Source organism: Cygnus olor, chromosome 2 (genome assembly GCF_009769625.2).
Source record: "Cygnus olor isolate bCygOlo1 chromosome 2, bCygOlo1.pri.v2, whole genome shotgun sequence".
Classification (NCBI taxonomy): Eukaryota; Metazoa; Chordata; class Aves; order Anseriformes; family Anatidae; genus Cygnus; species Cygnus olor.
The window spans coordinates 106,627,288-106,651,916 of record NC_049170.1 but is presented as its reverse complement, the minus strand read 5'-3'; the positions used below and the strand labels follow the sequence as shown (position 1 = coordinate 106,651,916).

The window sequence follows — 24,629 nt, the reverse complement described above, 5'->3', positions numbered from 1 at the left end:
GATTTTTTATGGAATGCAACATGAGAAAGGGCTCGTCCAACATTACTGGCTCATATAAATGTTTTTATAGGGTTCATAAGGAAAAAAGAGACTGATAGTAAGATATGGAGCTTCCATCAGTAATTGAGAGCATGAATTCAGCCTGTAGAAGCACAGGCTGAAGCAGCTGGATGGCTTTTGCTGGACTAAATGAAATACTTTGGTGCTTTCAATCTCAGTGGAAAAGGCTCTAACTTGATTCATTTGTGATACCTCAGGCCTGATGTCCAGACCTAAACAATTGATGCTGACTGGCAAATCATTAGAAATATAGACAAACAATCTACTGTGTCACTGGGTCTTGACTTCTGCTATTTCAGGTCATCCCAGAAATTTCTTCTTGCATAATTTTCTTTTTTCATTTGTTTTCAGTTGTCGCTCTGACAGCTACTATCAGAAAAATTTTCCAAAGCCTTGAAAAGCCCTACTCCTAACTTCCAGTCTAAACATGTCTAAGGCCAATTTGCATCTATTTTTCAGCTGAGCTAATATTTTTCTTTAGCTAGTTCTTATCCTTTCTTGGTGCTAATTTGCTTATCTGTGGCATTCTCATATTGCACCTCAGCTTCTGTTTTTCCGGTCTTTTTGATTTTCCTGGTAAAACAGTCTGAGTGGAGAAATGCAGTACTCTCATCAGGTTGGGGCTGTGACACAGGAGTTGCAGAGGAATGAGAAAACTTGAACGAGTTTTCACTAGCATTCTCCTATGATAGCAGATTGCCTTGGGGATTGACAGCAAACGAGCAGGGTAAATTTGTCCCTCTTTACAAGTGTACATTTATATTGCCAAAAATCTTTCCCTTTAGGGAAAATGCTTCAGGAACATTTCCTAAATGCTTTAGGAACAGCACATCTGTTTCAAAGTCCATCAAGAAGCATGCCAGTAAGCTTTATGCAAACAATCCCCGGTTCTTTCAGAGCAATTGGCAGTGAAACTGCAAGTAGCATCTTGCAGCGGTTTACTCCCTTCTAACCTTTCCCAGCAGATTTTCTCTTTGGGAGGGAGTGACCGGACCGTATAAATGCCACAAATGAGAGATGTTAAAACATGAAGCAGCTCCTCAGTACACTGAAGTAACAGGCAGCTGCGGATTCTCCTGGAGTCAGCATTGGAGTCAGTGGGCTGTGAAGGGCCTATTTTACTTTTTTTGCCTGTGAAATAAAGTGGAATAACCCTACCAAAGTAAAAGAAATTGCAGTGGCTTAAGATGTGTGTGACTGAAATCGGCCATTCCTTCCTTCTGCCAGGCCATTCCTCTTCTGCATTTTTCACATCTGAGGAGTCTGGTGATGCCTGACCAGGGCAACCTTTTTCTGACCTTCCTGTCAATGAAGAAAACAAGCAAACAGAAAGCAGCATCTTCCAGAAGTGTGGCCGTTTCGTAACCACAGGACTGTGCACAGGACGCAGGCTCTGAGCTGGAAGCCTCTCCTCCTGCTATGAGAACTGCCCGCTCGGCGGCAGCTGCTTTCCTTGGAAGAGGTTTTGGCAGTTCCCCGGGCAGGCGCCGGCGTGATGTCTGCCTGCCATGGCTGCATTGCACATCCAGGAGCAGCAGACAGGCCCCCCACAGCAGAGTGGGGTTAAGTTGCCCCTGCTCCGTGCAGCCCCCAGCCTGGTCAAGAGTCACCAGCCAGGAGGAGGGAGAAAGCAGGGGCAGGCAGGCAGATGCCTTCGTGCGCCTGGGAGCCTTGCCAGCACCTCACGAGCATCCAGTTTCCGAACAACGCAGGCTAGAAAAATACCATTACACCACTCTTTTTTTTTTTTCTTTTTTTTTTTTTTTTTTTGTGACAGCCCAAGACAGAGTGCTGATAAACACCTCATCCCAGGTTTTGCAACCAGGCAATGCTGGAGGCAGCAGGATAACCACGTTTTTCTGATTCTTGTTCTTGTGCACCTCACCAGACAGCTTTCTTGCTACCTTTCCTCGATGGGTCTATTCGTGTGAAACCAGTGATGTTACTCTGAGAAAATCAGGCTGAGTGACCGGATAGTCCCGCTTGAGCCGTCTAAGGGAAAAAAGAAGAAAAAAAAAAAAAGCAAGACACAAAACACCACAAAATGAAGGATGAATCAATCCTACCTTCCCACAGCAACCAGCACTACCTTGGATTTCCAGCTAGAGACAGGCCTGAACAAACTTTCAAGATATCACACTCGGAAACACCTTGAGCCTGATCACATCTTGCTGGCTTAAGCCCAGATCTGAGGAGCTAAATCTCACACTAAGGGTGAGATCAGTGCAATTCGGTGAGATCTAATTTGAGATCAGTGCAATTGCAGGGTTATAAAATTAGAAGAAGGTGAAGGATGGTCTGGCTCCTCCACTTTCTGGAAAGAGAAGCAAGTGATTTCTGAGGAGAGAACGGGTTACTTGGAACTCCGAGGGAAGGCTACTGAAAACCAATGCTGCCTGACTGTATTTCCCCAAAACTAGATACAGTTGGGTAGAAAGAAGTGAGGCAAATCATTGTTTCAAAACTTCTAATTATGACTTGAAAAAGATGGTATCAAAGAAAAAAATAAAAAACAAACCTTTAGGACGCAAAAGCTTGTTTTCGTTTCCTTTTAACCAGACATTTGAAAACACTGAAACATGACCAATTCCTCAAAAATGTTTTCCTGACCACAGCTTCTTGCATGCAGACAAACACAAGGATTATGCCAGTTCCTGGAAGAAAAGACGTCATTAGCTTTTTTTAATGCGTGAGCACATGTCTGTTTGTGTTGTTATTTTTCTCTCTTCTTATCTCCATAGTTTTGGGGGACTTCTTTTTCTTCCTGGTTCTGAGCTTCTTTGAATACAATGGGTTAGTTTTTTTCCTCTGGTTACTCTCTTTTTTTTTTTTTGGTCTCCTTTTTTTCTTGTGTGCAAGTTAAATTGCCCTTCCTTAATTCTGTCTCTCCTGCTGTTTCGGCCTGAACAGCTAACTCTAGGTCAACTTTGTGCCGCTGTTTTAAACACTTTGCTTGTTTATAAGTAGCTGGTTGGTTATTTGCTATCACCTGAGGTCCGTGCTTTAGCCTTTCTAGCAATGGCTCCTCTTTCACCACTGAGTATTTCAGAAGACGTTTCCACAGACGAGAAGAAACGTGGCAATGGGACTTACTTTCCCAGGTGGATTTCTCTGGCGCTGATTTGCATTACATCAGGGCTTACAGGGCTTTGAAGGCAGTAGGATGCATCACCATCCTGAAAATGGACGGGCTTAAGCAAGTGCTCTCCCAAACTGGAACTTTATTTACCGTACTCCAGTGCATGTCTGCATTGAGAGGCTTTGGAAAGCTATGGTGCCTCAATGAAAGCTGCAAAGTCAGTGCCGCACAGGACAGTTCATTAAGCTGCTCGATGTATCGTCTCGTTACCATTGCATCGCTGTAGCTGAATCCAAGTGCACCTATGGACAAGCTGTGGGTGTGACACCGAACAGCTTTGAACACAGTGCTCTGCTTGTCAGCCTCCTTCTGCAGAATGTAGATAGCAACTGGGATATATGAGAGACACAGAAATGTTTGAAGATGTGACCAAAAAATGGATTTGTGCAACAGATGATCCTGAACCATAACACTGCCTGGGATTCTCAGGGGAAAGGGCTGACCGAAGGTCATAGGGGCAACGTTTAACCTGGGCTTAAAATTGATAAAAAGGGTGGTGTAAAGCCCTAAAACTCCACGCCTCCTGCCAATTTGTAAAGTTAATTACTGGCTGAAATGTTGAGCTGGTTTGAATGAGTTGTGCTATCAGTAAAAAACTGAAAATTTTCTATGTTAGCGAGTGTATTTTGTTTATTGAAAGACCCTACAGTATAAGGCAGTCTTGTAGAAGACTGAGTAGGCAGAATACTAGCATAATCCTGTAAGGGCTGCCTGAAAACTTGCTGTTTTCTTCCTCTTTGATAAATTCACCTTTAAAAATAATAATAATAATAATAATAAAAAGATGAATCACAAGCACCTCTCTGTTGGGCCTCTCCTCTGGTCTCTCTTCCAACACCCCCTCCTGACCAGCTCTACCAGAAAAGCCCTGGGGTTCCCTCCCTGGGGACACCATTTCCGAGGATGCTTGGCCCAGGATCCGGGACGGCTGGGGGAGCGCAGACATCTCCTGGCCCATCAGCCTGCGGACCCAAGGTGGAACTAATTCCTGACGTAGTAAATGCCCCTTGCTGCCAGGACGCTCCTAATGACGTGGCAGTGACTTCCTAGCGACTAACTGAGATTTTCCCAGTTTTCCCCGAAGGGTTTTTCTACCTGTTCAATACGACAAAACAGCGGAAAGGGAGGACTAAGGCAGTCCCTAGGACAGAGGCTTACGTGCCTTAAAGCCCAGCAGACAACTCTCTGCTGCTTTGCCGTGGTCCTGGCACACCAAGCTCCCCCCGCCCCCAACCCCGGGGCACCTCGGCACCGGAGCGCAGCCGGCCTTTCAGCCCGAATTACCGGCGTGCCCTCGGGCTGCTCTTGTGCAAACCCAGACGGGAGCCTCCGGGGGCGTCCCCCCCTCCGGGGGCCGGTCCCGCCGCGGGCAGGGGCGAGGCGGGGCCGTGGGCGGCGGCGGGGCCCGTTCCGGGCGGTGCGGGGCGGTGCGGGGCGGTGCGGAGCCGTGCGGGGCTGCAGGGGGATGCGGAGCGGCTCGGCCCCGGGCAGATGATGGCGATACGCGAGCTGAAAGTGTGTCTGCTTGGAGTGAGTAGCGGCGGCGCCGGGGGGATTTTTCTTCTTCTTATTTCTTCTGATTTTTTTTTTTTTTTAATTATTATCATTATTTTATTATTATTAAGATTTTTGTCCCGCTTTTCTCGGCCGCTGCCGCAGGTGGGGGTTGAGGGGAGAAAAAAGAGGGGGAGGTTTCCAGCTCCCCCCTCCCTACCCCCGCTCCTTCTCCCCCCGTCGGTCCGGGCCGGGGTTGGGGGGGCTCGGCCGCCCTAAATTCCTCCATGCCGAGACTTGGCAGCCTCCGGGGGGGGGCGGCTCTTCTCTTTGTGTGCTTGTTTATTCCCATTTTTAATTACTTCAACTTCTTTTTGGCTTTTTTTAAAGGTTTGGAGGGTGGTGCGAGGGGCCATATTTTTAAGGGGGGGCTCCCCCGGAGGGGTTTTCCAGCGCCTTGAGCCCTTCCCGGGGTGGGATCCGGCAGCCGGAGCCCCGGTAGCAAGGGGGGGACACGGCCGGGAGCCGAGCCTCGGCCCCCTGGTACCGGCGGGTGCTGTGCTTTGCTGTGCCTTGACCCCTCACAGAACTGCCATCCTGCAACTTCTTTCTCGTCTTTCACTTTATTTTTTTTCCTTTTTTCCTTTCCTTTTTTTTTTTCCTTTCTTTTCTTTCCCTTTTTTTTTTTTTTTTTTTTTTTTTTTTTTGTGAAATCGTGTGTGCGTTTAACATCTGGAGCAACAATGTGCTTAGCTTTGCACTTTGGCTCCGCCTGCCCCCGCTCTGCCCTGCACAGAGGGAACTGCACATCCAAGTGGGGATATAAACACTGCGGGGAGAACAGACCCCCCCCCTCTGACAGTCACCAGCCAAGCATTGCTACTTGTTTTTTTATTTTTTTATTTCCTTCTTAAATCAAATGTCTCAAACGTATCGGATGCAAGTCAGGCCGCTTTCAGGTCCTTATCTCCATAAACGCTCAGAGAGCTGCATGAATGAAGGCATTTTAGGGTGAATTCTTTCACGCAGTACTAGCGAGCCGAACGTCTGAACACGAAACTAAGACAGCCACCGCCGTGCTCCGTGGCGTGTGTTGACACTTAGCCCAGCAGGAGTGGGTACTTTGCCCTGGGTAAGCGCCAGGACGTGGTGCCAGAGCACCAGGGACTATTTGGCAATGGCCAGTCCTCCTTTCGCAGCGAGAATTCCTGCCTTCAGCTTTGGAAATGGCACAGAGACAAAATAAATGCGGTTTATACAGACCTGAGGAGCCTGTGGTAGAACATGTGGATGTGTCTTTAGTCTTTTTCTCCCCCAGCAGAAAATCCTGCAATTTTCTAGAGATGAAGTGTCTTCTGGAATGGCATTCCTCTTGCCCACTGCTTACTGCTGTTGTGTAACATTGAAATGTACTGGAGGTTTCGCAGTCCAATTGTTTACTTTTAAGACAGGGAAAGAAAGCTGTAAAGCAGCCCTGTGTTACCAGCAGTATGTAATTACTGTGCAGATTCATTAAAATGATAGGGTGGCAGTGGAAACCCTCGGGAAGATGTAAGTATTTGTAGTTATATTTGCTTAGTAGTTAGTGATTAGTGAGAAGATGTTCCTTCCTGAGTTTTAATAGTGTGTAATCCTAGAAAACCACCTACTTCTGACCAGACATCTCATTTCCTGTGGAGGCTGACACTCTGTTTTCCCAAAAGTGAGGAATCCTGCAAAAATCCCCTCATGAAGTTCAGACAGACTGCCCGTACAGGGAAATGGTACCTGTGTGTGTGAACAACCGCAGCCACTCATCTTCTGACCTGCTTAAAAGTTAGGTGGCAACCCAAAAATAAGTTTGCAGATCTACTAAGAGGAGTCTAAACAGTCATCTTCTCAATCAGTCCTAGACCTGGTAGGTTAATCTGTTTTGCATCAGTAGACCCCTTGGTAATCTGTCAAGTCTGACATGTCCACGTTTCAAGTTCTTATCCTTAGATATTATGGATTAAGTTAGTTTGTAAGCCTGTTTCACCTCCACTTCTGAGCAAAGCCCTAGACTGCGCCTCTATGTCAGCCAGGAGGGTCGCGGTTTCAATCTGCACCAGTTCCCCGATGGTCCACAGCCCTCAGCTGTGCGAAGGGCCTGGACTTCAGCTATTTCAGCCTGTTCAGCATTCCCCAGTGAGGAAAAACTGGCAGCTGGCTCAGCAGTGGCAAAGCCACCATCTCCACAAGCCTTGAAGCCCTGCTCGGCTGTAGAAGGTGTAGATGGGAGTGTGAGGAGAGAGGGGGACAGAGAAAGCAGAGCTATGCTCCATGCCACCAGCTCACGGTGCTGTGCATCAGGGCTAACGTTAGGCCTGGTGCCACAGCAGTAAGGACAGGGAGTAAGTTACCGGCTCTTGGAGGGAAAACCCTGTGTTGCCCAGGTCTTGCTGCAGCACAGGAGATAACCTGGCTCATCATTTTCAATATAAATCCATCAAAGCTTGAGTTTTGGTACTTGAGTTTCACTCTTTCTTCCACAGAAGTAGCTTGGAGTTTTCTAAACTCTATGGGAGAGATGGGAGAGATTTGGAGCAGCCTGAAGTCGCACACGACAAGGGGGTGGTCGTGAGGCTTGTGGATGTTAAAGGAAGCACCAGGAATGACAGGGAGGGGTTTTGGGGCATCTCAAGTGTGAGTCAGTTTGGAAGGCAGGCCTTGTTGGTCACGGAGCTTTGTTACTCATGGATTTGGGAAAGCAATGTTCTGTGAGGAGAGATGGTTTCAACTTGCTCCTGGGCTGGTAGGAACAGGATGCCTGCCTAATCGTTCGGTGCCTCACGGCCTCAGGTGTAACAGCGAGGAAGCTACAATTTTAATAGCTACCTTGAGCATGCTGCCGTGCAAGTGGCCTCAAGCCTGCTCCTAAACTGCTTCATGTAGTAAATTACCGCTGCTGGGCAGTGATGTATCTGCATGTGCAACGCCTTCATCTTGGTAAATACAGCCACTTGAGCATCTGCTCCAAGCCCTGTCTTGTCAACCCAAATTCTTCCTGGCCTCTCACTCCAACCTGTTGTTTGTTCACATAAGTTTTCTGTGTTTTGGAGGCTGCCTGCTCCTGGTACTGAGCAGGGTTTAGCTGCAGCTCACTTTGTCTGGGGAATTGAACTGCAGCTCCCATTTGGCTTGCATGATGTTTCTGTCCTGGGTGGAAGCCCTCCTGAGGGGGGTGAAGGAGAAAGGGGCGAAGAGGGGCTGCTGGGCTCCCTCAGGGTTGAAGCGTGGCCACGTGCACAGCTGGGAAGAGCATCTGGGTTTCCTCATCTGGCTGCGGCCATGCAGTGCCATGTGCCCTGGCTCCCGGCGTTGTCTTTATGCAGGCTGGAGGAGCGATTTTACAGCTCTCTGCCAAGTCCTGACATAACTCTGTGTGGCAACAGCAGGAGAGGTTGCCAGGTCTAGGACTGAGGCGAAGTTTCTTGTCTTTGTCGCTTCCTGAGGAAACTTTTTGGATCCTCAGAGAGGCTGTGGGAGGTGGCTTGCCAGCTGCCATCTGAAGTGACCTCTGTGGCTGCTTTCCTTTTGTTTTTGTTTACTACATTTTTATGTTGTGACTGTTCATCACAGGACCAAAGGAGTTAGGCCTGGAAGAGATCCCTTGGTTCTAAAGCTCCTCTTTAAACTTTCCTGACACATATTTGTTCTAAAAGGCTTGTGACAAAGGTTTCTATTCTCTCCAGGGTTATCTTCCAAAGCTTATCTACTCATACCATAAAAAGCTTCTCCAAACATAGTGCCTAAAATCTTCCTTGCCTGTGACTTCATTTCTCATCCTCCTGTTTGTGTTTTCACTTCCTTGCTGGCTGGAAGATGCTCGCACGTAGTCTCAGAATGGTGTCTGAAGTTGGTGAGCCTAAACTTGTGAAAGGAGTGGCATCTCCTCTGTGGAGGAGAAAGTTTCTTCGGGAGTTTCTCCAAAACCTAATCCTGATCCAGGTCTGGAGAACAGTTTGTTACCTTTGTCGGTGTGCACCTCAGTGTGTGGTGTCTGCATTAGAGTGTGGAATTGAACACAGAATTGTTTGATGTTTAAAGTAATTGGGAATGTGGTAGTAGTTTCCTTGAGGAGCAAATCCCTGTGGTTTTCCTATCCTAATGTCATGATAATGTAAAGGTCTGGATTGTGCTGGATGCAGAACAAATCCCCATAGCAAAATATATGCACACGTACATCAGACCTTTCAGGAAGAAGTTGAAGTACCCACTCTTCTTATTTAAGTAGCCATTATATGTATGGTGAATGACTGAGACTCTTTTAGTTTGCGTTGCAGTTTATAAAATACAACGATTTCACTTCTCATTTGACTCTAAACCATGAGCTGCAATGTTGTAGGCTCGAACAGAACAAGAGGGACCAAAGTAGTGCAAAAGACAAAGGTGGCTGCAAGTCTTGGAAGTTCTAGCCCTATATCAAATCATGTGTTCAACCGGACAACAATTTTAAGCCCATGAGGAACTGAAAGGCGGGCAGCCAGACACACCGTTAGTAGGGCTGCATGTGCCTCATTTCCTTGGGAAAGCTGGTGAGGCCAAAGTTTGCACTTGGGCATGCACGTGCTGCTTCCATGTTCCATTGCCCTACTCTGCCATTCAAAAGAACAGCCTGCCAAGGCACTTTAGAAGACAGGGACCTTGGTTATTTTGTTTTGGGGCAAAAAAAATGCATAAAAGATCCAATTACATAACAAGTGAAAAATGCCTTGTCTTTTGTATCAATAAACAATTATGTCGAGAAGCCTAAAATATTTTTTCCTATTAAGTTGTAAAATTGGTTTAAGTGGTGCAATCAGATTTTTGCAATGTAGACACTAAATATCTAGGTAAACAATTTATCATGTAGAGCCACGGAGGAACGGAATTCATGATTTCATATTGACATTGGCCTTATTGCTTTCCTGACCTATTTCCAAACATTTATTTCCTTGCATCTTCCAGAAGTTTTGAGTGGAATTAGCTAGAAGAGTGAGCAAACTGTTATGACCCAAACATCTTTCTAGGAAAAGATAAGTGCAGAGGCCAGATTCTGTTTTCGTGTCTAGCAGCACAACCATGCTGACAGCTCCAGAGGAGCTCTGAAGCAGCAGAAGGGAGAACTGGAAGCAGGTTTTATTTTCAGTAGTTGCAAAGCGTCCGAGTACGAAGTTTGTTGTCACTAATAAACTGGGCAGAAAAATAATTCCCTGTGGCCGTCTCTTGTTGGGGAGGACGGCGTGTAACTGGGTCCCATCAACTGAGCATCAGTGCTCAGCTCCTGTCTTCTGGTTTTGACTTGCCTGTTGAATGAGACCCTACCGTCCTGATGTGGCTATTGTCCACAAATCATGTGCAGGCTGTAGTTTTTCTATCTGTCAAATCATATTTATTTCTTTTGCTTAAAGTGTTACAAACTTTTTTTTTTTTTTCAAGCTTCCCCAGCCTCTTGCTTCTGCCCCTCTTTTTGATTTCTTAGTGGTGGCTGAAAAGCTGTGACACTTCTTGTTTCACAGTAATTCTGAGAAAAGTAAATTCGTTCTTTCTGCCAAAATAAGGAAGTTGAATTGGTAATAAACCCCATTTTTTGAACACGGATGAGTGCAGTTTTAGCCCTCCTTAGTAAAGTAATGCTGAGGCAGACTATGAAGCAATCACAAACTGCATGCAAGAGCTGTGTGGGGAAGAGAAAAATGCTCTCATTCTGTTTTTTAAAATGTGCATTTAAAGTCTGTTTCCTGAGACTCAGGTTAATATTAAGACTTATTTCCACAGCAATGATTTATTTCCTTTAATGTTACAGTTGCAATTCAAATCCAGTTTAAGGAAGTGGCAAAATAAGCAGTAGCTGGGCTGGGCTGCAGGGCTTTTGCTTGTGATGGTGTTTATAAATTACAGTGCCGACAAATTCTGCTAGTGTTAGGTTGTGTCTGAACAGAGCATGTAGATTTTGTAAGCGTACAGGTTGGATAAACGTACTCTTTGTAAAATTTCCAAAACTAACTCCTTCTTCAGAGAAGCATTTACAGAGGGGCTACAGCTCAGCTCTGCTTGCTTTCAAGCAGCTGTCTTTTCTTTTGACTCCCTTCTGCTCCCTCTTCCAAATGCCGTCTTCAGCTGGAAGACCCTATGGGGACTGTTTGTTGATCACATATTTTCAGGCTGCGTCCCATCCTCGGAGAACAAGCTGTTGAGCACAGGGCTGCTTGTTTCTTCTCTGGCTCTGTGTCACCTCTGTTGATGCAGGATGGTGGCTTGGAATTGTGGTTCAACCCCTTTGTTGTCATCCTTGGTTAGGAGATGTGGTTGTTCCTCCACTCGTGTTTTCCCAGAGCTGCTTCTGGGGCCAGCCGATGCCCCATGCATGGCCAGGGCTGGTTGTTGGGTTGTGTGGGCGTCTCTGGGCCTTGCTGCAGGGGTGGCATGAGGACACGCATGGGGACAGCTTGTCCCGAGCAGGCCCTGCCTGATGAGGGAGGAGGAAAAGGAAGGCAGCTTCCTATTTTCTTGGAGTTTCTTGCGCTGATGGACTTTCCCTTTGAAAGCCACCGTAAGCTGGTGTTCAATCTAGTCTTCTCCATACCTGAGTATTTCTAACTGCTGAGCCTGCTCAACTTTACAGCAGATTGAAGCCAGTTTATTTTTCCTCCCTCCACTTCCTTTGGATAATTATAGAATACAAAAAGAAAAAAAAATTACTTCCATCCAGCGCTAATCACGCTGGTTGGTTGGCTCGTGCCCTGCTTTTTGGGCAGGGCAGAGCAAGTCCTCAGTGCTCTGCTCCCTGCCAGGGCTCGTTGTGCCCCTAAATGAGTTTCGAACACTGCCACGAGAAGGAAAACCTAAGCAAGCAGTGAGCGGATGCGGCCAACGGGCCTCTTCTGAGCACTGCCTTGTGTAAGCACATGCCAGTGTTTTAATTTACAGTCTCCAGGCTTGCAGAGCCACTAATGAAAGCTGAACAGCAGTCAGCAGAACAAACGTTTTTTATTTGCGCGTGGCTATTTTTAAACATAAATGCTGGTGTGTGGTTTTTATGTTTCTTGGAGGGCAGGGTAGAGCAGTCTTCGGTTTTGTGCTTTTTTGTTTTGGGCAGATTAAGTCCTTCTTTGGGAGACACGTGGGAGCACACGTGCGTGAGATCCAGCTCCCGAACACTTTGTGTCCCAGAGTTATTGTTTCCTCTGTGTTCAGCAGGGTGACAGGATGTGGCTCACGTCATCGGCTGGACAGGGTCACTCTCTGCCCTGCACAGTCACCAGGGACTATAAATACTGCCAGAGCGATCTTTTGAAATGATAAATATCAGCCTCTTGCGTGGACTCACCTGTAGTTAGGCACTGCCAGAGGCAGATTTTCCCTTATTTTAGAGCCTGTCTGTAGAGACGAGCAGAGTTAGAAGAGCTTCCTAAAGCAGGATCGATTTTGAAATATTTATTTATTTATTTATTTTTGGCCCGTTTAGTTCTGCGGCAAACAAAACTCAAGTGTAGACAGGATCCAAAGCTGTGCTTCAGGGTGGTGGGACAGATCTGAAGTCGCTTGCATGGCCTCCCGTGCTCGCTGGTGGCTTTCCAAAGAGCGATGTGAAAATCATCCTGGACAGGACTCACTTGGATGCAGCATGGAATTATACAAGGCTCAGCTCATTTCTTGGGACTTAATGCATTTTCAGCTTCCCCACTTAAAGGGAGGAAAGTACATTACCACTCTGGTTAGCAGTTTAGGAGTTAGAAGCATGTCACAACTGAGATACTTGAGGTGTTTGTCCATGCGCAGTCACAATGTTAATCTCAAGCAGCTTCTGCCATCTGTGGAGGCAAATATTATGATTGTTCGCTTAAGATAGCATTTGTTAATTTAGGAAAACTGTTGCTGACAGACAAATATTGCTACCAGTACATAAAGGCACACTTCTTCATGGTGACTGGATAAATCTGATGACTGATTAAACTCTTGGAGGGATTTGAGAAGTGAGAAAGAACTCATTCCTGTTATTGAACAGGAAGCACTTTCCTCCTTTTTCTTTTTCTTGAAGTGTACTAAATATAAGTAATTTAAGTGGGACTATTTTAAGAGTCATAAAATCAGCACTTGCAGTGTATCTCGTTAAAGCTGGTATGAACAGGAAGCTTCCAACCACACTTAGGCCACGGGCCTTTCATGGTGCATAATCCATGCTGACTTCAACTTTTGCAATTGCTATGCTGATAATTGTACTCTTAGAAAAAAAAACGTTCTTTGTTTTTGTCTTCACTTGCTTGGATGTCAATGAAGAAACAAAGCAGTGTGTCCCACAGTTAATCTCTTCAACGGTTGTGACTGCAGCAGCAGAGTATAACTTGTGCTAATAGTCTATTAAAATATTCTTCTGAGTAGTCTATTCTGTGATATTTTTATTTATTTATTTATTTATTTTCCTGCAAGGTGTGCTTGATAGCATGCCTGAGCATTACAGAGGCATCTGGAGCATGTTTTAAACACCAGAAATGTCAGTTGTATAAAACCAGATAACATAAATACTGATTTAAGGTTATGTTGCTGAAGCCCTAATTTGAATTCGAAGCACTGGGGTGCTCTTCGGCAGTGTATGGGGTACATCCTTCAGCCTTTGAACGGGCTGAACTGATTTCCAAGCTTAAGACTCAGCACATACTTTAATACACAGCTGAATGCCGGGCTATGTGGAGGATAAAGAAAAAAAGTTTATGTAAATTAAGTATTTGAGATAACACAGCTCTTGAGTGATTCCTATCTTTTAACATTAGCTGTCGATGAAGTAGCTCAGTTTTTCCCTCTGCTTGGTTTTTAGGAACTGGTAGACTCTTTGGAGACTGTGCTTTATTTGACCAGGTAATTAAGTTGATCCAGAATTTTGTGACTAGGTTTGCCTTTAGGAAAACCTTTAGGCTGGTGTGAAGGATGAGAGAGAGAAGGAACCTTTGGGGCTTGTAGAATAAGACCAAATTAAAAAAAAAAAACAAAAGTTTGTCTTATGGAGAGTGAGACCCCTAGCACCCAAAAGTTTTCCAGGAATAGTTTGAGTTAAGTGATGACCTGTAGAAAAAATGGGTGTAAGTATCAGCACAGAGGAGATTTGGAGAAAAAAAGTGATATATAGAGAGAATACTGGGGAAGGAGGGAAGAAAACGAGAGAGTGAAGGGGAAAGGATTAAAAGAGTTGTAGGGGACCAGTAATGAGGAACACAGAGGGTAAAATCATAGAAGGGGGGTGAGGGAAAGAGAACCTGAAAGCAGGGAAACAGAAAACCATGCAAAGCAGAGCAAAAGGGAAAAGTGAATAATACACCAAAAAATATGGTGGGGTGAAAAAAGCCGGCCACTTCTCCCTTCAGTTTAGCCTCTAGTGTCCTTTTTTTTTTTTTTTTTTTTTAACTTTTAAAGCTGTAACTTTGCTAGCTTTGCTGTATTATCTTTCAAAACATTTTTTGAACTGAGCCTGTAGAATTGTTTATAGGGCATCAGATGAAGCTGTACCTTTTGGCCAGTTGAGAATGCACTGTCATAGAGCCGGTAGCTGAAAGGGAAGGTCTGCTAGGCCTTCATGGGCCGCTGGAGATGTCATCCAGAGCCACTGTGCCTGCCCTTCCGCAGTCAATGCCAACTGTGGGCTCAGTCCTGCACGGTCCTGAGCACTCAGTGTGCACACTGAGCGTCCAAATGGGCTGTGCTGAGAAGGTGTCCTCCGTGCCTGGTGTGGGGCTGAGTCTTCCTGTGCTTTGCAGGGAAAGACCCAATCCACTCTTCTAGCCCAGCTATTCTTGTCCCTTGAGTGGACCTTCCTAATTGCACTAAACTTCTCGGTTTAGCGCTGCCATTTGAAATGTTCCCTGGGTGTTTTCAATGGAGGTTGCAAAGCCTGTGTGCTTTTGGCCATTGTGGGTGGATTCCAATTTCTGAGCAAAGAAATTAAAAAAAAAAAATAAAATGGCCAGGTGTATCAGCACTTACAAGTGATTCGCAGAGGAAAGTTAGACACTTTAATCTCCTGGTTACTTTTGTGGTGGAGAGTGTGGAAGGTGCCTTAATGATAATGGCAACAAAACCCGTTTCTGCTCATTTAAAGGGCTTTTTCCTGAAAAACTAAACTCCATGGCACTAGTGGTACCAGCTCTGGGAGACGCAGGGTTTCATCTCTGCTGAAATCAGCAGGAGGTGAAAACATTCAAGCAGCTAGCTGCTTCAAGGATGTAGCCTTACGCTGATAAAGTCGTCCATTTACTAGCCTGTTTGGTGCAGGTATCTTTACTTTCAGTAAGTTCACAGCACCGTGCACAGTAAATCAACGGATAAAAAAACTCAGCCCCAGGTTTTATTATGCTGTATTTGCCATTACCGCTTCTGTTTACTTTCATGGGAAAGCACCAGGTGGGTCCTCACATGACACTACAAAATAAGTGGTGGTGCTTATAGTACTAGGGAGAACTTTAGGTCTAGAGAACACATGAGATGAGTATGAAATCACTACTAATCTGAGTTAATTAAACATAATGGTTTGGTGAAAAAAATCTAGCTTAGGTTTACACATTTTACACATTTACTCCTATTTTCCGTTCTTATTCCTGCCCATCAGTTTGGGAAACAAAACCACCCAGTTTCAAGGGTTTTATGGTGCCATTTAGTATGTAGATAACAAATAACAAAATAACAAGCAAATTCCAGTAAATCTCAGCTGACTGCCTTCCCTTGATGGCCTGAGGGAAGGCACTCTTTGTAATTTGTCTGGAAAGCTGATGAATGCAGGTTTCCAAAGACTGGGTGGGGTTTCAGGGTCTCCTGGATAAAGAAGACGGTGTTAGCAGCTGGCTGACCTTTAGGCTGCTCACCAAAGGAGACTACCTTCAATGGCCATGAGAGATTACTGATCTTACAGGTGCTGGGTGGATCAGCTGGAAGGGAACTGATAAGCAGCAGGAGAGTATTTGACAGAGTTTTGGTATCTGGCCAATGTAAAGCTGCTGCTGGAAGTGGTCTTCATGGATGGCTTGGGCCCAACATATGAGGGGCAGGCATGGGGCAGAGGGAGCGTATGAGGGCAACAAGATGTTTGCCTTTGGTAGCTCTCAGGTGCTGTATCACTTGGTGGGGCTCTGCTAACTTAGAGCAAAGATCAGAGCTGCGATGCTGATTTCCATTTGTTAAGGGAAATTTATTTAAATAGCCGCGCTCTGAAACTGCCTTCTTCCTCTCTGTTGCCCATTGGTGCATGAGAGGTTTTCTCTTCTCCAGAATCCAAGTTTTTGACTGGTGTTTCGGCTGGCACTCATAATTTATGTGGCTTTTTCCTTCCTCTTTGGTATGAAATGCAATAATACTTTGTAGACGAGTTAGTAGCAAACTGGGGGGAGGAATGTCTGAACGTTGAACTGAGTTGCTTGCTGGGCTTGGATGGGCAAGTTTGAAGGTAATTCAGCTCTCTTACAAATTCTCCAGGTAACCACATGACAATTTTTATATTACTGAAATAGTAAACTGAATACCAAGAGCCATTTCCTCAAATATTGTACCTAACTGATGTGCATAAAGTCAATTGCATAAGAGTTGGTGCCTTCTTTTAATAGAAGAAAGTGAATTCATGCATCTGAGCAGAAAACCAAATTACTTTCATCCAGACTGGGTTTTGTGGGCAATCTGTAATACGAAACTATAATCTTTGGATTGGATTATTGATTCCAGACTGACTGGGGGATTTAAAATAAATTCTATATGGGGACAGGCATATGTATATATATATTTTTTGCTTGCTATTTATTAAGTGACACTAACAAGTCAGTTTTGGAATTATGACCCCACTGATAGGATTTGACAACGGAAGAGACAGTGTGTTCGAATGTAAAAAGGAACTCGTGTGAAACAGTTTGGGTCAAAGATTATCTCCTTGTCATACGATTATTTGGAAAGTTTCAACTGTTATAAATATATGTGGGGAAGGTTCACTTAGAAAAAGAATTTGATTTGGAAAGAATAACACGGAATTGTTTATCTCATTTTTTGCTGCCAAACTGTACTCAAAAACAACATTTGTCAGGATGCTGTTGCCTAATGTGTTTACTGAACTATGAAAGCCTCAGGTTATTTATGTATTTAGTCTGAAAATTGAATTTAGTTTCTCTCATCACTGCGTTGCACAATGATGATGAATGGTGTTTGACCAGATTGTTATGCTGGTGCGTGTGCATGTGGCCAATAGAGATAACAGCTTGCAATCACCCCTCGTTATCTCTTAAAATGTGAGGTACAGTAACTGGTAAGTTACTTCCTTACACTTATTCCTTAATTTTTCAAGTTCAGGGCCAATTATTTGAATTCTCAAGCAGATATTATTCACACGGGTTTTTACTGCCTTTTAAATAGGAATTTACCTGCATGAGGAGTAGTATGCCAAATGCATATTTTTGTGAATGCATGTATATTTTGAGATAGAGTGGATAGGAAAAGGAAATCCGTGTGTGAATGTTAAAAGGTCTCCCAAGTTTGACCAGAAAATAAGCTCCATTTGAGTTGCCAGATAGTGCTCTTAGTAAAATTGTATAGGCATTGAAGTAGGACTTGCAATTTTTCTTTGTTTTACTTTGGCTTTTTTAGCTCCTCCCTGATAAGGTCTGACATGCTTAAGAGATCTGCTAAGCTTGCACGTGGCTCCTACTTATCTGGGGAAGGTGAAGAACAGTGACCACCAACCACCACGATAGGAAATTTCCCATGGTAAAATGGGACTCTTTTCTCCTCCTCACCTGAAAAATGAAGTGATGGACATGGAAGTGATCACACTTAAATATATTTGGTGGTACTGAGCTGGGAAATCAGCAAGACAGTAACTGGGAGAGGTCATTAGAGTGAACTAGGGTGGTGTCAGTGAAGAGATGGGAAGAGTATATCAAGGAGTACGAGATAATACTTTTTTTCATCTCTTTTGGGACATTTGGGAGGGTAAATTTACTAGCACTTCTCTATTACACTTTGGTCAAGAGGACCCTGTGATTCAGAGATGAGTAGAGGGCAAATAAAGAGAGGCATGATTCTTGTTTGCACGGTAGTGGCTCTATAAGGTCCCACAGCTATAGATCTCCTAAAAATGAGCAAATAAAAATTCCTCAGGTTGGTACTTTGGTCAACATTGTTGATGCTTTGCAGTGTTTTGTTAGTTTGTTTCCTTTCTTGGTGCTTTAGTACAGTGATTTATCTGTGGGATGTGGAGAAGCCTTTCCATCTGCCTTTCCAGCCACTCATTGTTACGCAGCGGTCCTGCGGTGATAACAGCAATGAGAGATGCCTCTGTTTCCAAGGGAAGGTGCTCAGGCACTCTTCTTTCCATCTCTGTCTGACCCACCTGTCTAGTTCTTGCAACTTCACCATGTCATCATCTTCCCTCCCTACCCAGGCTCATGTTCCCCAACTCACTTGAGCGGTTTAGCAAGCGCTCCTTTCTCTCCCTCCTGTCCCAGTATGGCCAAGTTGTCTCACTTCCTTCTCCCTTAGTGCCAGGAGTCACCAGGTGGTGCTATTTCCCAAATAAATGCCCTCCTTTGTGTTGCAGTGCCCTCCAGCCCTTGGAGAAGGGTTTCACAGCGTTAGGTTTTGTGCTGCAGCTTCTTTCCTGGGCAGCAGTGTCAAGTAGCGAGGGGTTTTGCTCTTAGCCATGGGTTCTGTCTTGAGCCAACCCCTTTGAGGCACAGGTGTTCCCTGTGACTGAATCAGCCAGAGGCTTTTTCGATGTTGAGGACCCCAGAAGACTGGACTGCTTCTACGCAGCTTGTGACCACACTGTTGTGCTCCAAAAGCTGCTTGTCTGTAGTATAAAGCACGCGCAAGTCTCACTGAAGATGCCCTCAGTCTTCGTGCTATTGGGTACCCACCTGGGCCCCCTGCATCCAGTGGAAGTTTTTCTGCAGGTTCCTTGGCATGTGCTGCGGCTCCAAAGGAGGTCTGTGTGTGAGTGACCACTCTCTGAAGGGTTTCTCCTTTCATCTTCTCATCTTATTAGTTAGCTAGGTTGATACCACCTAATTTCCAGCTGCTTTTTCAATAGACGTCAAGCTCTTACTTGAAACTGTAGAGGCTGTTCAAAACAAGGGATTTAGCTTCTTAAGCAATTTGCCAGTGCCCCCAAAAGCCACAATTTAAGATGACGGAATGCAAATAAGCACCGAGTTCCCATCTTCCTTTTCACCAGGCTAGGCACTTCTTCCCCTACCACATGCTGACAAGGGCAGAAGAAATTGATTGAGATTCCGCTCTTTGATTTCAATTTAATGCCTTCCATTTCTCTTGGCAGTTCAGCTACTGCTCTGAATTTGATAACTTGTTTGGTGAAGGGAAGGAAGCATATAAGAGAAGGTTTGGAGAATTAGCTGGAAATTTGTTGTGGGGAAGTAGTTTCTAAATAATTTTAATAGTGACTGAGCACTGATATCTCTGCCATCCACACTCATGCTAGCATGGCAATGTGGTTAGCTTGCACTTTGTGCAGTGTGATGCAGTGATTAAACATATACATTTAAATTAGAGTATGAGGTTGTGTTGGTTTTCTTTTCTTTTCTTTTCTTTTCTTTTCTTTTCTTTTCTTTTCTTTTCTTTTCTTTTCTTTTCTTTTCTTTTCTTTTCTTTTCTATTACTAAAACAGACAAGCTTTAAAATTTACTAAGTTGGGTGTTCCTGTGCTTTAAATCTCTAGGCTGGCTGCAAAGTTTATTATTATTATTATTTAATATATTCTACAGTGTTACTGTTCTTGAGTCATGGTGAAGAGAAAGAAGCTGAGGTAGCTGCGGTACTGACCCACAGGCCATGTTTTCTTCATCAATTACACTTCTGTTTTGCCTCATGGTTTTATTTATTTAGTTTTACTGTATTGGAGTTATTTTAAAAAATAGCTTTGAAGGAAGCTTCTTTGTTCTCCCTTTCCCTCCGCAGCCCCGTTTCTCATAAACGAAGATTGCTTTATAGCTCCTTGCCAACTTTAAGGGAGAAACGGGGAGGGGAAAAAAAAAAAAAAAGAAAAGGAGTTGGCAGTTCACAGAAGAGCAGCATAGTTTGTAAGCTCTGGGTGAGTTAGTGTACAGCAGTCATGTGTGCCACTTTGTGATTTCTTGGATCATAGATAGTTGAAGCGACTGCTACTCCTGCCATCCACTGCAGTGTAAAACAAGGATTTGTTCCTTACTGCTGGTTTAATGCCATTTCAATCGCTGGACTATGTATGAAGGAAATATAGCTCCTTTTCTGGCTGGATTGTCTTTCCATCACGGTCTTGCCTTCTTTCAAGGTGATAATGTGCCTTCTTTTGAGTCCCCACATTTGGAGAAACCTTTCCACATTTTGAGTCAATTTTTCAGCTGAAGTTAGTGGAGTTCCTCCTAGTTGAATAGCTAGCTGATGGTCTTGGTTTGAGATAAGAGAACACTTTGGATGAATCCTTTTGGAAGCCAAGTGTTTGGGAAGGAGAGAGGAGGGAAGGTATGGCCACTCCGCTCATCCCAAAGGTCTTTTGGCTGCAGCAGCAACTCTCCATGTCTCCCACCTAGCATGAAACACTTGAGATTGGAGGCCTTGTTATGACAGTAGGGTAATGCCAAATAACCTTGCCAGCTCTCTAGGATACAGCTTGGTTTCATATAATATTATATATCACGGAATGGTTTGGGTTGGAGGGCACCTTAGAGATCACCTGCCATGGGCAGGGACAGCTCCCACCAGACCAGGTTGCCCAAAGCCCCATCCAGCCTGGCCTTGAGCACTTCCAGGGATGGGGCATCCACAGCTTCTCTGGGCAACCTGTTCCAGTGTCTCACCACCCTTTGAGTGAAGAATTCCTTCCTTATATCTAGTCTAAATCTCCTCTCTTTTAGTTGAAAGCCATTACTCCTTGTCCTATCACTACACACCTTGACAGAGACCCTCCCCAGCTTTTTTTCCCCTGGAGGCCCCCTTTAGGCACTGGAAGGCCACTATAAGGCCTCCCCTGAGACTTCTCTTTTCCAGGCTGAACAACCCCAACCCTCTCAGCCTCTCTTCACAGGAGAGGTGCTCCAGCCCTCAGGTCATCTTCATGGCCCTCCTTTGGACCCGCTCCAACAATAAATTCACTTTCCTAGGAGCATTCATATCTTTGCATATGAACGCTGCTATGAAAGTGAATTTATTGTTACAATTAGCTCCTATATAGACATTAGCTGCTCTTCAGTCTCTCTCCTCTCTGACCAAGCACATCACTTTGACAGGATGACAAAATGTTCTTGGCTGTCTATGTTTGCTTTTGTACTTTCTAGTTTAGTGAGGCCGGCCATGATCTTGTTTGGGGTCTCTGGGCACATCTCTGGTAAAAGTAGATAGATGGAGAGATCTTAATATTGCAGTCCAGGGGTGGGGGAAGGTTGGAAATACATTTTTTTTTTTTCCTTTATGAGAAAGGAAAAGGATGCAGCAAAATATTAAAGAAGGTGTATTTGAAACTCAGGCATTAGGGTTTTCTGTTTCTAGAAGATTACCGAGCTAGGACCTGGTGGAGAGCAATTGAGAGAAACTGTCACAGTGAATATATAGCAAGTTTTTAGCTTCCAGAGAAAATCTGCAAAATGGCAGAACAAGTAGGACAGCATTTGGCTGGCTCCTGGTAAAGCAGATAGCAGAGGAGCTGTATATGCCCGAGTTTAATTCCACAGTAGGATGTGTGCAGGATGCATGTGAAAGGAAACCACATGCTGAATAATCACATTGGTAAGGGAGCCAAAACCTGGCAGCAGATGTTTTGCTATGACGGCTGAGTGGGAACGGGAGAGGTGGATAGGACCGTAGGGACATCCAGCTTTGAGGCAAAGCAGAATTGGCAGTCGCTGTAAGCATTTTACTAATCAATGTGGGCAAAAGGAAAACAAATAGAGAGAAGGGATCAGATGGTACATTATAGACTCAGAGATCAGATAGCATTAAAGCCTGGCCAGCAGATACTTTTCGGTTTTAAAATGCTTATTAGGATATACAGGTGGTAGTGAGGGTGCATAAAGATACCAAACAAACTCACTTAGCACTTGGCTATCTCTTGAGGCACTTCAGTGGCTCTTTGTCACTGTAGCATCTGAACACTTTGGAACTATCACAGATTGAAATGCTCATAATGCAGTTAGAAGGTAAAATCGAGTCATTACTATTTTCATTTAATAGCTGGTGAGTTGAGACCAGCAGAGCCAAAAGTTCCAGTGCCAAACACAGTCCTTGCAACACTAGGAGGAAGGATTGTGCCGTAATATAACAAGACCGACCTGGCTGGAGTAGAAAAGCATCTCTGAGAACAAGCAGTGCATTTTCTATCTGTAGAGGGAGTTGGAATTGATCTAATTCTAATGCACACCAGAGGATAAAGCCTTACTCTGCAGCTATTTCATGCTCCACAACACCAGCATGGGCCTGAAATTACACTAGCAATTAAAAATGATGACTAGGAGTAGTTTTTGCTGTGGGAGAATTGACGCAGACCATCTTAACTTCATGGGAGTAATATACCCACTTACTTAAGAGACCGATATTAGTACGTATAATGAGTTTAGGGAAGAGTGTATGAGAAACAGAAATGCAAACAGGGACGTTCTTGACAAATGACCCAAAGAGCTGTGGTGTTTTGTACTGAAACAATGAGAAGCTGCAGAATAACCCTGCCCCTACAAACCCAGTTGCATCGAGATTGGGGTGTTTGTGCTGGGATGGATGCCAAGGAGCTCCACTCCAGTACTCAGCAGTCATGTTCCTGTTCATTTGGCAAACACCTTTCATTCTGGGAAATGCACGATAGCACATTGATGGTCCCAGAGGCCGACTCTGCTTCCAGTTCTTCCCTTCGAGAATTTGCTTTGTGACCAAGTATCCCCCGGACCTTTGCAGAGTGTCCAGTACGCCACCGGTGGCGTAAAATTGTCTGGTGTTGCTTGGAGCTCTTGTTGCAGAGGCACATTGCCGGGCTTGTGCAAGTCCTTCAGAGTACCCGAGGTAACAAATAAAGTCAGTTAAAGGTGGTGAGCGGAATGAGGGGAGAAGCACAAGCCTCGGATCCAGGGCTGAAAAACCATGCTGCTGCTTTGGGCAGCAGGGCACCCACAGCCCAGCGCTGAGCTCTGGTAGGTGGCTCCCAGCAAATCAACAGGAAAAGGGTCTTCTCTGAGGATCAGATTGCTCATCGTGGAAATAACCTATTTCTTGCCATACAGGGATGTACAGAAAATTAGAATTCACAAAAACTATTTGTGGCCAGAATGAGGCGTGTGTCCTTTGGACCACGGAAGCAAGGCATCAGGACACCTCAGCCCGCTTTCCTCTGGCTCAGCCTACAGTCACAGGCAGTTCTATGTTCCCAAAGCAGCTGGGAGCCCCTGTGTCAGTCTGAGGGCTGCTCTTGCATTTTCATCTATGTGCTTATGCAGCGGTGGCGTTTGCTCACTTGATACGTCTTGCAGATGGAAAAACTGAATCCAGCAAGAAGCTATTTGCACTTCTTCCTAGACACCACCCCTCAGCAAGTGCCTGCGTTTTTGCTGGGGCAAGCCTGATGCTTGGCAGGTTCAGTTCAGTCCCAGGGGTGTCTCTGAACCCGGGTCTCCTGAAAGATATTATTTCTCCTTACTGCAGCGTCTTCAGACAAGTAAGTGATACCCAAATACAGGGAAGGACAAAGGATATGTTTAAGGCAAGCAGAAGTTTACTGGGTAAGATGGTTCTTGGATTCAAATACTGCCCCTGGAAACTGTGATCAGGATTCTGTTGTGCATAACTCTTCCTTGTATGTTCATACAGTCAATAAAAACCCGAAGCCAGTTTCAGATGCTCTTCAAGCTGCCTGCCACAGCCTTCCAGAGCAGCTGTAACTGGATTAGTAAGACATGGAAAATATTGCAATGCTGCTTGCATCTGATCTTCTGAGTAATGACTGAAATGTTAATGGCAGGCACGCAGCACTATAAAGCAGGCTGCAAATAGCAAAGCTTTGTTTGTTTGTTTGTTTTTGCTCAGCTCATGGATTTTTTTACCTTCCGTTGGAGTTTAAAAGACAGCAATATTCCTGTCCTCAGCCATACCACATGCCTGTGGGTTAAGGGCTAGCATCTCTGCAAGCAGCAAAGATGCAGGCTGGATATCTCAGTGCTGCAAGCCAGTCATTGCATGAGGAGCAACATTCCTCCGAGATACCAGGCTTGACCAGAGCTGAGCATACATTTCTGCAGAAGCCTGCCAATACTTGATAGTGCAGGCCCAGCAATTTGTTTGATGATAGCTAATAAAATGCCAGCCATCCAGCAGCACTGCGATGTGATTACGCTGCTGCGAATTTTCAAATTCCATCAAAGTCCTGCTGTGGATAATGGGAATGGGCCAGGGGGATTCAGCTGTAAATCAAAAACTAAATCATGGCCAATTCTGACAGTGGAAAGAGCGGCTATTTTAATGTGCAGAGGCTGAACTGCCAAGTCCAAACCAGCTGCAGTATGGAGAGCTACTAAAATGAAAGGTCTCTGCCTTTTTTTTTGTTTAAGACTCATTGATTGTTTTTCTTTCCCTAAAATTTAAACCATATCTCTGTACTTCAGATCTGCCCGGCCAGCTGCAGAGATTTTAAGCGCCTTCTTTTGTATTAAAAATATTAAATATACTGATGATAAAGAACAGTTTTCTCTTTTTTGAAAACTTCATACCAATTTAAGTGTTCTCATCTGTACATCCTAATTACTTCAACACTGGTAGTTCTGCAGTCAGCAAAGCAAGGACTTCTCCTTGCTATCTGTTGTGGTGCTGGCAGGAGTCAGGTCAGCATGTAACAAAAAGGGAGAATTTAATGGGAAATCTTGAGCATAAACTGGCTTCTCTGTTATTTTCAGTTAGTAAGAAACCGGCCAAGAAACTTGTCCATTGGCATGAATATGTGACTGGG

The 24,629-nt window shown here is 44.8% G+C and overlaps 1 protein-coding gene and 1 long non-coding RNA gene across 4 annotated transcripts in view; one reads left to right on the top strand and one right to left on the bottom strand.

The window, feature by feature from the left end:
• Window positions 1–1,399: 1,399 nt before the first annotated feature.
• LOC121066480 lies at window positions 1,400–6,486 on the bottom strand. The gene is made up of 3 exons (XR_005817795.1): window positions 5,957–6,486; window positions 2,579–2,714; window positions 1,400–2,052 (listed from the first exon to the last, which is right to left on the bottom strand). It is a non-coding gene; the product is annotated as an uncharacterized LOC121066480 (long non-coding RNA).
• Window positions 4,579–24,629, top strand: part of RAB31 (RAB31, member RAS oncogene family) — a 64,032-nt gene continuing 43,981 nt past the window's right edge. For 2 of the 3 annotated variants that reach the window (XR_005817794.1, XM_040550003.1), the window contains exon 1: window positions 4,579–4,729. Coding sequence is in view for 2 of the 3 variants with exons in the window: in XM_040550003.1 (XP_040405937.1) it covers window positions 4,691–4,729 (39 nt within the window). In the remaining variant the exon portion in view is untranslated. The remainder of the gene's footprint in view (window positions 4,730–24,629) is intronic. The other variant, XM_040550002.1, reaches the window with a different exon arrangement.